At 49.6% G+C, this 16750-nt stretch overlaps 1 protein-coding gene across 6 annotated transcripts; it reads left to right on the top strand.

The window, feature by feature from the left end:
- Nucleotides 1-1018: 1018 nt before the first annotated feature.
- Ypel1 (yippee-like 1) lies at nucleotides 1019-15612 on the top strand. 6 transcript variants are annotated; one of them, XM_087575220.1, is made up of 5 exons: nucleotides 1019-1196; nucleotides 6308-6587; nucleotides 9850-9897; nucleotides 10329-10437; nucleotides 13037-15612. In XM_087575220.1, exons 2-5 carry the CDS (start codon nucleotides 6571-6573, stop codon nucleotides 13121-13123), a joined length of 261 nt encoding a protein of 86 aa, XP_087431346.1. In that variant the 5' UTR covers nucleotides 1019-1196; nucleotides 6308-6570; the 3' UTR covers nucleotides 13124-15612.
- The last annotated feature ends 1138 nt before the right edge of the window (nucleotides 15613-16750 follow it).

Raw genomic sequence — 16750 nt, 5'->3', positions numbered from 1 at the left:
TTTTTAAAAAAAAAGATTGAATTCTTTAGAAATAGAAGGGTCAGCCAGATGGTACAGTGCATAAGGGTGCCCGCTATCGAGCCTGATGACCTGAGTTCAAATCCAGGATCCATATGGTAGGTGAGAACCAGAGTTAACCTCTGGCTTCCGCAACATGCAGCGTGTGCATACACACGTGTTTATTCACACAATAAGCTTAAAAAATCATGTTTGAGCTGCATAATTGAGCTCAAACCATAGAGAACATATCTTAAAAGCCAAAAAAACCTGAGACTCCCTAGCTAGGACGAATACAGAATTAGAGACTAAGTCTCGGGAGAGTGAGTCACTAAGTAAATGACAACTCAATGGGTTGCGATCTAATCAATTAGGGGTATTTCAATACAAGAAATGCTAACAAACACACGCTAGAGGGCGCAAGTACGTATTAAAATGTGTACACTCACTCTCTGCGTGTGATTTTACTTAAAATTCTATCTAAAGAGGTCAAGAAAAAATAAGAGGCACAAATGTGGACATGGAGACTGGGTGGCACTGCCTGTGTTTTGTGAGCAGAAAATCTTATCTGGGGTTCCATAGTTCAAGTCCACGCAGACCTGGAGGCTTTTAGGTGTCACTTGGAGAGTTGAGAAAGGGTGGTGGGTATGGAGAGCGCGAAGAACCTTGCGCTCTAGGGACCCAGCTGCAAAGATCCTTCTGCTGGCAGCTTGAGGCGCAAACCTGTAGAACACCTCGGCCCCCTGTCCTTCCCAGGACCTCCCCACCGGACCAGCCACCTGCCGGGTCGCCTGGGTTCCTCTCCAGGCCCGGTCCATACGGCCCCTGGTGGGTTCCACCAGGACAAGCTCCAGCCTAGAACCCGAAGCGCAGCAGGGCGCGCGTGGAAGCATGGGGCAGGGCGAGGGGCGGAGAGCGGGGAGGGGCGGAGCGGCGGGAACGCGAGGGCGTGGCGCGGACACTGATTGGCCAGCGCCGCGTTCCGAGGCCGTTTATGGCGGCTGGGCCGGGCTACGGCTCCAAAACAAAGGGTAGGCGGCCCGCGAGGCGGCGGCAGGAGGATGCCTCGCGCCGGGACAGGGCGCCAACGGCCGGAGCGCGTCCCCGGTCCTACTAGGACCGCTTGAAAACTGAGCCCGCGCTGACCGAGCCTGGGCCGGATGGGCGCAGCGGACCCTGCCGCGGACCGCCGAGCGGCCGTGAGTACGGGTGGGCCCCGGGTGCTCGCTCTGCAGAGACCTGAGGAGCTGCGGCTCCGGGAGGCGGGGAAGCACCTGTTGGGCGCAGGCGGGCGGGGCGGGAGTGCGGAGGACGCCTTGACTTTTTGTTCTGATTTTCCGAAGTGTAGGTATTTGGTTCATTGGAAGACAACGCAAAAATCTTCCTTCCTTCCGTCCGTCCTTCCTTCCTTCCTTTCTTTTCTTTCTTCCTTTCTTCTTTTTTTTTTTTTTTTGAAGTTTTTTTAACCCCCCCTTCTCCTCCCTATTGTTTTTTCCCTACCTTAAAAAAAATGGGAAAAGAAATAAATACAGAAGATACCTCCAATAAAATACTATTAAGGGGTGGCATTTTCAAGTTGCTTGTACAATAATAACTAAAAGGAATTGTTCTCATTGTTTACCACTTGTGGCTCTAGGCTTTATTAATGCAAATTACGAATAGTGGCAACTAAATAGGATATTCTGTACTCAGTACCTGCACAAATGGTCATCGTCGACGTCCACATCGTGTGCTGAGCCCCAGGATAGAAAGCCAGCAGAATTCTGTTTTGAATAGATAATAAACGTTGGAAATACCATTTTTCATCCCAGAATCCTTCTAATCCAGTTGCTTTCTAATTATCCAAAATGTATTCACCGTAACTGATGTGTCTAAGAATTGAACACACTGCCTCCTTGCTCTCTACACTGAAGTTACAGGCTTACCTCCTCTGGGGAACCTTTCCAGGCCCTTCAGACTAAGCCGCCCCCACTCATCACCCATGGCCTTTACCTCTGCAAATGTTTGCAAAAGCCGCATCCCTCTCCCATAGGAGCTGGTTCAGTGGGTGCCAGTGTACAAGTATAGAGTGGGATATAAATAAATAAACGTACGCACATATACTTATGTATGTGTATGAATGTTTTGCCTGCGTGTAGTTACAGTCACCGTGTGTGTACCTGGTACCTACAGAAGCCAGAAAAGGGTATCAGATAACCTAGAGCTGAAGTTATGGTGGTTATGAACCACCACGTGGATGCTGGGAATCCTACCAGGGCCCTCCACAAGAGCAGCCAGTGCTCCAAAATGTCAACCCCTCTCTCTAGCCATAGTTTGTGGGCCCATAAAAGACAGTGGTGGTGTATTTGAAGATTTTTGCTACCGAGATCTCTAGGCCTTTGTGTTCCTCGCTAGGGCACTATGTGGTTAGCGTGTCTTCTTAGGGATTAGAGTAAATTCTTGCCTTACCACAGATATGTAGCAGCCCAGGGGCTGGCCCATATGAAACACTAAAAATAAATTCGTAAGTAGATAACTGTAGTTGAATCATGCCAGTGACCAATCTGAATCGTGGTCAGGGACTCATGCATTGTAGGCGAGTGCTCTTCCACAGCTCCAATTTTATAAATAAACGTAATTTTAGAATAACTTTAGGTTAACATAATGTTGCCGAAGAGCTGGGGTTGTGGCTAGATGGTAGAGCATGTGTGAGGCCCGTGGTTCCATCCCCGTTACACACACAGATGAGAAGTTCCCAGCTCAGCCCACCCTTCTATTATGGTACACTTGGTCAGACTAAGTAACTGAGGAGGATCTGTCCTTACGTCCCAGGCTCTCTTTGCATTGTTATTAACCAACATTGTTACTTTGGCACTCTGTGTCAGCAGCAGATGCTCTGAGGTCTGTCTTCAGTCCCACAAGTGCCTGTGTAGAGGCGGGGATGGAGGCACAAGGCTAGGTGGTCTTATGTATCTTTCTTGATGGAGGCTGACAGGGTACCAGAAGTTTCAAATATAAAGAAGCAGACCATTTGTAGCACGCGAAGCCCAATCTTACACATGCTGGGCCAGTGGGACAGAGATTTTAGCTAAGGATTTGGGGACAGGTAAAAGGGCCTGAGTAGGCAGAGAGCTAAGGGTGCTGGAGAAGCCAGTTCGATATGGAATAGGAATGAGATCAGTTTTGTCTCCAGGAGAGATCCTCCTATTAGAATTGAGGGCCTGGGTCCCACACATCGTTAACAGGCATACATGGAGTAAAAAGACAAGTGTAAACTCCAGTGCAGAGACATACAGCCAGAAGTGTTCTAGACAAAACTTTCCTAATCTGCAGGAGGCTTCACTGTTACCCATGCTGGCTCCAAATTCTTAGGCTCAGTCAGTCTTCCAAATAGCAAATAAAATTACAGAGCGGCCCAAGCTCACCTGCTTGTTAGTGGTGGTACTAGAGCAGTTAGAGCTGTCTGGAGAAGGCTGGTGCTGCGAAGGGCATGGAGCCTTAGTCCCAGCAGTTGGGAGGCAGGGCAAGCAGAGCCCTATGTACATATGAAGTTCCAGGGTAGCCGCAGCTCCACAGTGAGCCCCTGACAGACGAAGGGAGGTGTGGCTGGCTAGAGGGGAACCCCAGCACCATGCTTCGTACCCTCCGGCGTCCAGAGCCCCTTAGCTTCATTGTGTTCCTCAGTATCTTGTCGTCAGTGTGAAAATCGCACCACATGGACATGAGCCTGGTCCACAGACTCTTAAAATATGTGTTTATTTTAGGTGAAGACTTCCGGAACACAGTATATTGGTTTGCTAGGGGGAAGGAAAAAAGCAAACACCATTGTCTGTCTGCTGTGGAGATGGATGCCCTCCACGCTCAAGGGATTCTGGTGTGTTTCCTGTAGGCTTGGTTCATCTGGCTAGCGCTTGCTTCCCCAGGACTGTACAGTGGTTCCTAATTGCTCCTTAGACTTTGCAGTTGTTTTCCAATTGCACGGCTTCTAGTGGAAGGCCTAGTTCTGCTGACTCACAGAGCACCAGGCCTTCCGGGATGGCTGCTGTCACAGCTGGGCCATAAGTGAGAGCTCTGAGGTGACCTGGAGTCTCCATGAGGCACTGCCCTGGCCGGGGGAATCCAGAGAGCAGCCCAGGCCGGGTAGGAGCTGCTTGGGGATTGTGATACATAGGCAGACTGTTAGATCAGGATTGATGGAGGCCACATGGCCGTCAGAGAAGGGCAGGCAGAGTTGTTCATTTAGTCGGAGTAGCTGCGGTCTCTGCACTGCGTGTGTGGCATGGGCGTGCTTGGGGTTAGGAAAGGGAGCTTTGGGGATGGGCAAATGAGTCCCCCACAGACTGGAAGTGGCACACAGTAGTGGGCTCAGTGTGGATGTCTCCCCTTCCGGCCATTAACCCTGCACGGCCTCCAGGTAAGGATGCCCGGAGAGCACGGCCACATAGTGAAGGTCTCTGTTGTAATTTGCTTTCTGTGCTGTGATAAATAAACCCTGTGACCAGAAACAGCTTGGGGAGGAGTAGGTGGATCTCATCTTACGCTGTCAGATCATACTCCATGATTGAGAGAAGTTAAGGCACGAACCTGGAGGCAGGAGCTACTGAGGAAGGTTGCTTCCTGGCTTTCTCACCCCCTGGCTTAGGCTCAGCTACCTTTTGTTTATTTATTTCTGATTTGTGTCTATGGGAATTTTGCCGGCACACATGTGTGGAAGCCAGAAGAGGGTGTCAGATTCTCTGGATCTGGAGGTTAGAGTTGTGAGCTGCATATGGGTGCTGGGAGTTGACAGCCAAGTGACCTCAGCCACGGAGGCGTCTCTCCAGTTCTCCACTAGCTCAGACCTACCTGCCTAGGGACAGTGCTGCCCACAGTGAGCTGGGCCTCCCACTTCATAGTCAGACAGTCTCTCACAGATGTGGACAGAGGTCTGTCTGCTCTGGACGACAGTTCAAATGAGAATTCCAGATATCCTAATTTAAAACAAGCTGACAATGAAACCCTACCATCACAGTCTCTGAATAAGGTTGAGTGTGCAGTTGGGACCGGGGAGGCCAGGCTCTTGGCTGAGGTCGCAGAGCTTCATAGTGCCTATGGCTTACTGTGGGTCCATGTGCACAGCATGCACTGTACTGAGTTCCTTACTTCTCAGGGTGATTTAGCCACTCAAGAGTTTGCAGCCTCTTAAAGTTGCCTGCTTCCTTGGAAAATATTTTTAATTTTTCGAGTGTGTGTGTGTGTGTGTGTGTGTGTGTGTGTGTGTGTGTGTGTGTCTTTATGAGCACCATTTGTGTGCAGTATCCACAGAGGCCAGAAGAGGGCCTCAGATCTCCCGGAACTGGACTTATGCCCTGCCGGATGTGGGTCCTGGAAACTAAACCCTGGTCCTCTTCAGGAGCAGCAAGTCTTCTTAGTCACTGTACTCTCTCTCCAGCCCTCTGCTTGAAACGTTTAATATATAACCTGGACCCAAGCTAATCAGTCAAGAACACCTTGTGTCTATATAGGTGAGAGTCCCCCAGAAGTCCCAGGCACGTGGATGGCTGAGACAAGAGAAAGGCCAGTGTGTTGAACTCAGGCCCTCTGGACGAACAGTCAGCCACTAACTACTGAGTCATCTTTCCAGCCCCATTTACTTTGATCTTTTAAAAAAAAAAAGGATTATCTTTTAGATTGTGTGTATGTTTGTGTGTGCATGTCTGTCTGTCTGTCTGTCTATCTTAGGGCTTTACTGCTGTGAACAGACACCATGACCAAGGGAACTCTTACAAGGACAACATTTAACTAGGGCTGGCTTACAGGTTCAGAGGTTCAGTCCATTATCATCAAGGTGAGAACATGGCAGCATCCAGGCAGGCATGGTGCAGGAGGAGTTCTACATCTTCACCTGAAGGCTGCTAGGAGAAGATTCACTTCCAGGCAGCTAGGATGCGGGTCTTAAAGCCCACCCCACAGTGACACACCTACTCCAACAGGGTCACACCTTCTAATAGTGCCACTCCTATACAAACCATCACAATGCTAGCATTCTTTTGATATTCTCGTAAAGACTTAGATCTCAGAGGAGACTGAAGAAGGAGGATTAAGGCCAGCCTGGATAACAGAGTGAGACCCTGTCTGAAAAAAACAAACAAACAAACAAAAAACCACAGAGCCTCTATGACCAGCTTCTGCCTGCTTCCTACGCATGAGGCCTTGCAAAATAGAAAGGATTAGATCTATCAGGTCTTTCGCTTTTAGGCCTGCTCCTTTTCAGAATGTCTGCACCCTAGGCAGGCCTCCTCGAGTGCCTGATGCCGCCGTGTAAAGCAGAGTCTGTCTGATTTGCTTGCAGGTTGCACTGGCTTTCTCTTGTCCCAGTGTGTGGACCGCACCACACGCCCTCCTGACCAGCAACGGCTCTTGCGCATGCTTTTCGGTGTTTTTATCGGAGAGTCCGGCAGAGCCCTAGCTCCTCCAGAGCTGGCCCAGAACCGAGTGACAAGTGCCCAGCAGACATGGTAAAAATGACCAAGTCCAAAACTTTCCAAGCTTATCTGCCACACTGTCACAGAACTTACAGCTGCATCCACTGCAGAGCCCATCTGGCCAATCACGATGAGCTCATCTCCAAGGCAAGTGATCTGGATTCAAAACTGATAAAAAGAAGGCTTGCGTACCCCTGCAGCCCCACCAGGGAGGCAGAGGCAAGAGGATCTCTGAATTCTAGGCTTGCCTGATACATAGTGATACGTCCCCTCCCTCAAAAACAAAGTGTAAGGCAGTGGCCAGCAGCACCACAGGGCTTTGCCAGCTTAGAGACAACTGCAGTTTGCCAGGATCTGTCACCTAAGCCAGTAGTCAGTCGGGCACCATGTGCCGCCATTTGATTTTGTAGCTTGCCGAGCACATCGTGCATCAGGGGTAGGGCACACAAGAAATCTGAGAAATGGTTTTTATGTCAGCTCTTTTAAAGCTTGCATGAAGAGCAGATGTGCGCCAGGAAGTGAGTGATTTGAACCATGGCAAGACGGAAGATGCCACAAATAATTCTTAAGAGTACATAGACTGCCGAGAGATATCGAACTTGCTCTAGAGCTGGGGGTGGGTGATGAAGGTGGCTTTCAGCTTTGTGTCCCTGTAACAAGGTACAAGGAGCTCAATAAAGAAAAAGGTTTGTCTTATGGTTCCAGAGATTTCCACGAGTGGCCAGGTGTCCCTCCCTCCATGATAGGAAAGTGTGGCAGAGAGCAGAAAGCAAAAAGGAAGAGACCAGAGTCCCCGTAGCCTTGGAGGTTTGCTTAGTGACTGAATTTCCTTCCACGGGTCTCTGCCGCCTCAGGCTCCCTCAGCACTACCGGGACCCAGCCTTCAGCCTGTGGGCCTTGGAGAACGTTCAGCAACAGCCATGGCAGCTCTCCTCTCCTGAGTGGGCCTCCTGCTTAGGGTACAGTGAGGCTGAGGTTCACACACGTTGAAAGTAGATTCCAGCCACCTCTATGGAGCTCGCCAGTCTCTAGTCCTTATTTGTCACATAGCAAGGAGTGCTCTGATCTGAGGCAGCCCTTTCCTTTAAAAAAACCAAAACATGATCTCAATATGCAGCCATTTCTGGCCTTGAACTCAGAGATTACCTGCCTCTGTCTCAAGAGTCCTGGGATTAAATGTTGCACCAGTATATCCTGCATCTGGGACGTTAACTCATGGGGATGCTCACAGTTCCTGTCACCTCAGATGACTCATGCTACAACAGAGTAGCTAGGCCTCCCGAGTCATCTCTTCCCAGCTGCTCCTGTGGAAAACCTAAGCGCTTGCACAGTGTACAAGCAAAGGAAGAATTCAATGCTGAAGGGTGTGCAGGGTCTAGACCGCAGTGTCAGGAAAACTGAAAACTGAACATAAAGGGGCTGCAGAGATGGCTCAACTGTTAGAGCACTGACTGCTCTTCCAGAGGACCTGGGTTCAATTCCCAGCACCCACATGGCAGCTCACAGCTGTTTGTAACTGCAATTCCAGAAGACCTGACAGAGTCATACATTGAGGCAGAACACCATACTCATTTAAGAAAAAAACTGAACATAAAATCCTATAAAATCACTTTAGGGGATATTCCTTTTAAAGCTGAAACCTGTATTCTAGTATTTATTTACTTATTTATTTAGACGGAATTCTCTCATCCTGCATAGCTCTCATCCTGAACACTCACTCTTAGTAGATCAGGCTGGCCTCAAATTCAATGAGCCTCCCTGCCTTTGCCTCCTGAATGGGATTAAAGACACTCATCACTATGCTCAGCTAAAAATTAAACTTTAAAATCGAAATGTATCAGTGGCAGAGCACTTGTGTAGTGCCCAGCATCACGAGCCACCTTATTTCCTGAGATTAGACCTCTCACCGGACCTGGAGCTGGCAGAACCAGCTGGACCAGCAAACCCCAGGGATCCATTGCCTGGCCGCCCAGCACTGAGGTCACAGGTGCACGCAGTCATGACTTTCACTTTTAAAGGGTATGTGATGAGTGCCAGCTGAGGTCAGAAAGGGCATTGAGTCCCTACAAGACTGAAGTTACAGAGGTGGTGAACCGTGTGGGTGCGGGGAGTCATGATCAGGCTCTCCACGAGAGCAGCGAGTGCTCTGAGCTGCTGAGCCAACCCTCCAAGCCCACCCTTTAAATATATTTGACAGGTTCGCACTCTGTAGCCCTAGATGGCCTGAAACTTACAGAGATCCAAGTGCCTCTGCCGGCTGAAGCCTGGGATTAAAGGCGTGCATGTCTGGCCATTTTTTAAGTTTTAAGGTTTATTTTTGCATGTTCTGTCTACATGTATGTCTTTGCATACCTGGTGCCCATGAAGGTAAAAGAGAGTGTCAAACACCACCCCAGCTAGATAGTTGTGAGCCACCAAGTAGGTGCTGGGAACTGAACATGAGTCCTCAGTAAGAGCAACACGTGTCCATGACTGCTGAGCCATCTCTCCAGCCCCTTCCCCGTTTGTAGACGATCTGCACTGGGCCGGACCTCAGTTCCCCCATGCTCAGCCTCCCACGTGGCTGAGCCACAGGTACAGGACACCCTGGCAGGCACAGGCTGTGACTGCTTTCAACTTTTCTGAGACAGGGTCTAGCTAGGGTGACCCTGACTTGCCTGGGACTCACAGCATGGGCCAGGCTAGCCTTGAACTTACGGTGGTCAATCCACTGGACCTCCAAGGTTCTGGAATTACAGATGTGTATGTTCAGCTCAGGCTGGGATTTTCATTTTGGTTTAATGTCAGTGAAAAAGTGCAGAAATGTCTCCTTGTCTAGTACTGGAAGATTGTGGGCTGTCAGAATCAGGTTAGAAGGTGTCATAGTCAGCCCAGCAGTTCCCAGTGCTCACTACTCTGCAGAGGGCCTGCACTGGGTCCTGGCACCCACGTGATGGCGGGCAGCTTCCTTAACTCTGGTTCCATAGGGTCTGATACCCTCTCCTGAGAGATGAGAAGAGCCTGAGGAGCTACCTAAGCCTACAGAGCCCTCCGTGTAAAGCTGATTCACCAGGTTTTCTCTTTTAACTGTTCTCCAAGCACCAGCATCTTCCCTACTTCCGCCTCTTTGACTAACTGGGGCTAAAGGGGTGCCCAGGCCAGCTCTGGTTTGCTGTGAACTCGTGGTGCACACAACCAACTGCACAATGGCAGTGATGAAGTCTAGATGCAGAATTGTCACTTGGCACTGTGCTTTTATAACCTGTCCCAGCAGATGCACAATCCACACAGCCTCAGGAATTGCACTTGTGGGGGTGATTGGTAGCCGAAGTGAAGTGACTGCACCTGGCCCCTCCAATGTCCCAGAAAGCCACGCTGCCAGGTGTCTTCCCGAGCCCCTGCTAACACTTCCTCCTCCCTTTCTTTGCAGTCCTTTCAGGGAAGCCAGGGGCGAGCCTACCTCTTCAACTCTGTGTGAGTACGTGCTGTCACTAGTGTGCCTGGCTCTGTCTCTCTGCCTGCTCAGTTATTAAGGGCCAAAATGTTTATCTGAGCCGTACCAGTCAGCACCATGATCAACTGGGCAGAATCTACCCTCCTGCAATCTGTGTTTCTGATGCAGTCGTTGTGTCTGAGAGTTTAGCCTCCAACCCTGACACTTTAGGATTCCCTTGGTGGGCTGGCTCTGTAGTAGAGTGCATGTTGAGGCCCTAGATTTGATCCCAACCACCATAAAGAAAAAGGAAAAAAAAAAAAGAAACCCAATTCCTTCTTGTTAAAGTAGGGGTAGGCGAGCCATAAAGCCTGTGATCTGGGCAAGTTTGTTCTGGTGTACTTAATGATGTGTAGGGGAGGGGAAGGGGCACTGGGCAGGGAGACCTCCAGCACAGCCACCCTGTGTCTTGACAGGGTGAATGTGGGCTGCGGCCCCGCTGAGGAGAGAGTCCTTCTAACTGGGCTGCATGCAGTGGCCGACATCTACTGTGAGAACTGCAAGACCACACTCGGGTGGAAATATGTAAGTACCTGGACTTGGGAGGGACGGTGGCCATCAACAAACACTGCAGGCTCCCAGGGGACGTGGCTCAGAGGGGAGAGCTTTTCTAGTACATAAAAAGCCCAGAGTTCTGTTCCCAGAACGGCATAAAACAGGTTGTGGAGAAAGCCACGAGGTTCAGTGGATAAAAGCACCTGCCACCAAACCTGATCCCTGGATCCACCTGGGAGGAAGAAAGAACCAGTTCTTGCCAGTTTTCCATTGAGAGCACCACAGAACACAGATGGTCTAAACACAATTCAAAAAACAAAGTGGAGCACTGACTATTCTTCCAGAGCCCTGAGTTCAAATCCCAGCAACCACATGGTGGCTCACAGCCATATATAATGAGATCTGATGCCCCCTTCTGGTGTGTCTGAAGACAGCGACACTGTACTTATAAATAATCAATAAATCTTTTTATTTTAAAGTGGGGCAGGCACTCGGGAGGGGGAGGCATATGAGCTCAGAAGTTCCTGGGGTAAAGACCCTGTCTCAGAACAAAGACAGGGACAGCACAGGACGGAGCACATGTTATCCACCAATGACACTCTTCAGACACGAGAGTTAGGGCAGTCCCCGGGTTCTTCCAAAGTTCTGTTCTCAGACCTTCACCTGCTCTCCTCCAGCTCCTCCAGCTTCCCTCCATAACTAATTGACATCTCAAAGACAATGCTTGTCACTGTTGGCTCTGCCTTCTTTCCAGTCCTGGAGTTTGAGGACCCCTCTCCTGCAAAGACTAGACAGTCTGCCGCCCCCCTGTGTGTCCTGAGAGCACCCGGCCTGCTGTGGTTCTGAGGCCTTTGTACCTCTGCCTCAGCGTAGCTCCTGACAGAAGCCACCTGGCTACCTTGCAGTAGTGACCCTGAGTGACACCCAAAGGCCTGCTTTGTGCCTTTCTTTTTTCTTTTTGCATGTGTTTGTGATGTGCACACCTGGAACCCGGCTGCTGTCAGGTGTTTCCTCAATATCTGCTTAATTTACTAAGGTAGCTCACTGGTTCTGGTAGTTTTTAAGTTCGCCATCTTGATTCAGGGATCTCCTGTCTGCTTCCCAAACTCTGACTCCAGGCAGCTGTGGCATCTGGCCTGCTGCTACATGGGTTTTAGGAAACCAAGCTCTACTCCTTGGCTTGTGTGGATGGTACTTTACCTCCTGGACCAGATTCTCAGCCTTCTTCTGAGCTCTGGATTCTCATGGGTCAGGGTAGCCTGCTCTTGTTTCCTTGAACTCCTGACCATATGCTCTTCCAAACTCCTCACGAACTGCAAAGGACAAACAAACCCCCACAGCATAAGGCCTGGGGGCCCAGCCCTTCACCTGCCCGATCCTTTTGTTCCTCTTTGTCCTCCCTGTAGTCACGGCAGCATGCTGCCCACCACTGCTGCTGGGACTGCCTGTATCTGACAGCCAGGCCTCACCCCTGACAAGTGTGTGTGTGGGATACATCTCCACAGGCTTCATGCTATAACATGCTAAGGGAGCCTCCACGGCTATACCCCCATAAGTGGTCTGCTGTGGACTGGGAAGATGACAAGATGACTCAGTAAAGTGCTTGCTATGCAAGCATGAGGATGAGTGCAGACCACTGCCACACACGTGACAGCGGAGTGTGGCAGTGTACGTTCATAACCCTAGTGGTGAGGAGGGCCAGAATGAGTTTAGCTGAGCACAAACCCTAGGTTCGGTGATAAATTGTGTCTCAGAATAAAGGGGACTGGAGAGATTCCCCAGCAGTTAAGAATACTAGCTGCTCTTCCAGAGATCCCAGCACCCACATCAGGTAGGCAGCTCACACCGTTCCATTGTCTTCTGGCTTCTGTGAGAACTGCACATACATGATGCACAGATATATGCAAAGGAGATATACAAAGATACGCCTATGCACATAAAAATAAATTAAAAATGAAATAAAATGGGGGCTGGAGAGATGGCTCAGCGGTTAAGAGCACTGACTGCTCTTCCAGAGGTCATGAGTTCAATTCCCAGCAACCACATGGTGGCTCACAACCATCTGTAATGGGATCTGATGCCCTCTTCTGGTGTGTCTGGAGACAGTTACAGTGTACTCATCTATAATAAATAAATAAATCTTTAAAAAAAATGAAATAAAATAGCCGGCAGGATGGCTTAGCAGGTGGAAGCCTTGTGCAGATGTGTGATGACCTGCATCCCATCTGCAGACCCACAATGAAAGAAGATTCCAGAAGGCTGTGCATGTGTCTGCCCCTCCATAACAATAATAAAACATTGGGTGTAGGGCAGTCAAATGCCCATCTTAAACTCTGGTCTGCAAACACAGGCTCACCTGGGCACTGCCGTCCCCACTACTATGCTGAGCAGTGTGTGGTGCTGAGGAGAAGAGCCCACAGGTGCACCAGTCAGCACACGGAGCCACAGCCCCAGCCCCAGAAACAGAACTGAGTTAGCATTGCTCATAAGGGTAATGAACCACTCAGCCATCCTGCACTGCCCCGTGGGTCCTGGGCCTAGAGCTAACGCCGCTGTTTACCAAAAGTGTGTATAGTATGGCAGGAAAGTGAACATGCATCCTAAACCTTCTCTCTACTTTCCCCTCAAGGAACATGCCTTTGAGAGCAGTCAGAAATACAAGGAAGGAAAATTTATTATTGAACTTGCCCACATGATCAAAGATAACGGCTGGTAACGTGAAGCGGTCTGCTCCGGTCTGAATACTACTTTAGGAAGCTGAGTGGAAAGAAGATCTGACTTCTTGGTGACAGTGCTCCTTGAACTTACCCTCACAGGCTAGCCCAGTCTCAACACTTGAAGGGGGCTCTCTAGGCTGTCCACTTGGTAAGGTGCCCCATCTGAATCCCCTTGATGTACTCCTGGAAGTTTGCATTCTTTTTCTAACTTAAGTTCTAGAGGAAGAATTGACCAGCTGGTGACTCCCCTGCCTAGTGAGTACTTTCTTACCCTCCGCCTGCAACATCTTCTGGCTGTTTTTTACCAAACCCAAGTCCCTAAAAGCACAGAAGCAGGGTCTCTCCCGAGCAAAGACACAGTGGCCAGAAGTAGTCAGCAAATTTACATGCGAAGCATGTCTCTTAAAAAACTGAAACCAGCCGCTGGTAAGACGGTAGAGAAGCTAAAAAAGTAAGCATCCGGTGTGCATCTTAGGGAATAGGGAGCTTCCTGATGTAGAAGGCAAGTGACTTGACCAGTGGCTGAACACTCTGTTCCAGGCCTCCTGGAGTTTGCCACAGAGCTGCGGCAGCACAGAGGCTCGTGCAGGGCTGGTCCCTGCGACAGAGCAGCAGGCTAGGATTCACTTTCTACCCTGGATGTACTTGAAATAGTTATGCATACAGAGGCCAGAGCCAGTAGGGAAAACTGTACAACCTGAGAGTTTTCCATGATGAAGGAAGAGTTAGCTTAGTATGGGAGCTACCTTTCCTGCCTGGAATCACCTCACAGCCTGACAGGGAGAACCTGGCCATCCCTTAAGCCTGGGCTCTCAGATTTTCCGTCACAACCCATCTTCCCCCATGCATCCCTAAGGAGTGGCCAATTTGCAGAGAGGATGGAGGGCAGAGCCATTCCCAGATAGTTTTATTGTTTTATACCCTACCCAGGGAGAGCAGAAAGGCAGGAAGAAGGCCTATGCAGGCTGAGAGCCCTTGAGCCATGAAGGCAGCATGAAAGGAAAGCGCTTAGCACCAGCTGCTCTAGAGCTGCCTGAGGTCCTTTGGGCTCCAGCCCCAAACCCTCTCAGCCCAGATCATCTGGCCAGCAGAGGCAGGCAGTCTACTCCAGCTCGCTTCAAAGCCTACATTTTGGTACCATTTCTTTGCCCAAGATTCGAAGCTAGGTGATACAAGAGATACCCGGGGAATTAGATGACGCTGGCACGGTCTGTGGGCCTCTAGGCCCGGCCCTAGCCCAAGCTGCTTTCTTCCCAACAATTTGTTTTCCTCCAGACTAAGGCTGACCCATAGTAAAATCACTCCACCTAGTAAGGTAAGTGCTGAGTATCAGCAAGGCAGCGATGTGACCCTGGCCAGGCTCCATGCCATCCATATCTAGGAATGAACACTAGTCAACAGTCAGCTCAGAGTGGACATGCCAGCCAGGCTAGTTTCTAATCCTTCTGAAAGTGGGGACTTGGTGGCCGAGGTGTGGGAGACCTGATGTCAACGGTGGGAAGAAAGGCAAGGGTAACCTGAGTATAATCCTATCTGTGCTTCACTTAGGCCGAAGAATCTTGGAGAATTCTTCTCACCAGGTTTTGTATATACTAAGATTATATTTACAGACTTTTTATGTCCTGGGCATGCTACCTGCCCTCCCTTCATCTGAGCACTTTGTATTGTCTTTTGTGAGAACACTGACCAGAGCCTTTTTGCTGTACTCTTTATGACTTACCTGTATTGGGAGTGACAGACACAAAAAGGTTTATCAAGTTTTTTTGGATTTTGTGTTGGCCTTCTGTGAAATATAAACTTTTTTAAACCAAAAGAACTGACCGTGAGCTGGCTTCAGGTTAAGAGTTGCAAGACCACAACCAGGTGTGCTTGCCCAGCTCCCCTCCCATTTCTAAACAGTGTCGCTCTGGGACTATTCTAAAAATGTTATCGTCAGAACGGAAGGTGATACCAGGTCATAAAGGCCACTTTGCTTTAGAATGTGGTGTATTTTGTTGCTGTCTTGTTAGTGTGTGTGTGTGTATATATATATATACATATATATATATATATACACATATACATATATATATATATATATAGTATTTTTATACCTTAACGCTTATTCTTGATGGCATCTGTCAGGTATTTGAAAAGATCAGATTTTTTTTCCTCAGAAAAATCCTTTATTTTCTGATGACCTCATCAGGCGGTTTTCAAAATCCATGTGTCTTTACTGTCTAAAAAACTACTATTTAAGCTGTAGACAAGTAACCCATGGACATGCGAGCCCTGGTAGGCTGTCCTCTGTGCCCCTTGGGACAGTTGTAGGCTGCTAAGCAAGGTCGACTGCACGGTGATATGGAAACAGCAGGAGTTCACCATGAGCAGCGGGAGCCAAGCTCAAGCATACAGAGCCCTTGGCCTCCCTGTCTCCTAGCCAAAGCTGTCAGCCCTTGGTGCCATGTCTGTGTGAGGTATAAAAATAAAGCCTGTTGTCAAACGGCAAGGTTTCTGTAGTTGGCTTGCCATCAGCTGAGCTATGGAGGACGAACCACGTTCCTCCAGCATCCACTAGGAGCAAAGGATGTGTCAGGATTTCAGAGCCTGTGGAGCCCAGGGCTTCTGGGGTCCTGGTGCTTCTCTGCCACCACCTTGTAGGCAGCTTTTAAGCATGGCCTGAGAAGAGTGCACCTGCAGACTCTGTCTATGCAGAGCCCTCTGCTGCTGCTCTGTCTCATAACCTGCCTCTCTTGTTTCTTGTTTTATTTTAGAGGACAGGATCTTGCTTTACTTATGGCCTTGACGATCCTCCTGCCTCCACTGTATCTGGCCCCACATTGTGACCTGTCATAATTGTGAGGTATCCACTTGCTTATAGCCAGAGAGGCATAGGAAGGCAGGGTGGCTGCACAAGTGTCAAGGACAGCCAGGGGTGAGCAGCAGTCACACTCTGAGATGATGTAACAGCAGCTGGAAGTGGATGAAGACAGACAATCTCCCAGAAACACAAAGGCCTATGGTTTGACATCAGACATGCAAACAAGAGCAGCTGCACCCCTGGACCAACAGCTCTGGAGATTCTGTGGATTCCAGGGTTTGGGGTAAAACGGAAGCCTGAGTTAGGATGTAATGTGGCTACTCTGCGGATGTGCTTAGTGACAGAAAACCCCGTGACACGACACTGCCCACACTTAAACACTAGGGAAAGGTTCAGGGGAAGCAGAGTGCTGAGGAGCAGGTGGTGGCTGCAAGTGATCTGGACGTGGACCCAGTGGGTTCTTTTCACCACACACACAGACAACTGTCCTAGAATCAAAAGTTGGTAAGCCAGGCATGGTGGTGACTGCCTTTACTCAAACTGCTTGGGAAGGTAGAGGTCTCTGCCTCTTAATTGACTTCTAGGACAGCCCAGGGCATAGACAGACTGTCTCAAAACCATAAAAAAGGAGCAGGTGGCTGGAAGACTCAGAAGGGAGCCGCCTCTTTATGAGAACCTTGGGCTTGCTCAGAACAGCATGTCCTGACTGGGCTCAGCAGGTCTTCACGGTCGACGCAGAAAGGTAGGCAACTGAGTAGTTTGGACAGCAAGCATGCTGACCCAAGCAAGAGTACAAGTGCTCTGTGGAGAGCGTCAAGGTGAGGAA

Source organism: Rattus norvegicus, chromosome 11 (assembly GCF_021556685.1).
Source record: "Rattus norvegicus strain SHRSP/BbbUtx chromosome 11, alternate assembly SHRSP_T2T, whole genome shotgun sequence".
NCBI lineage: Eukaryota > Metazoa > Chordata > Mammalia > Rodentia > Muridae > Rattus > Rattus norvegicus.
This window is presented reverse-complemented; position numbering and strand designations above follow the sequence as displayed.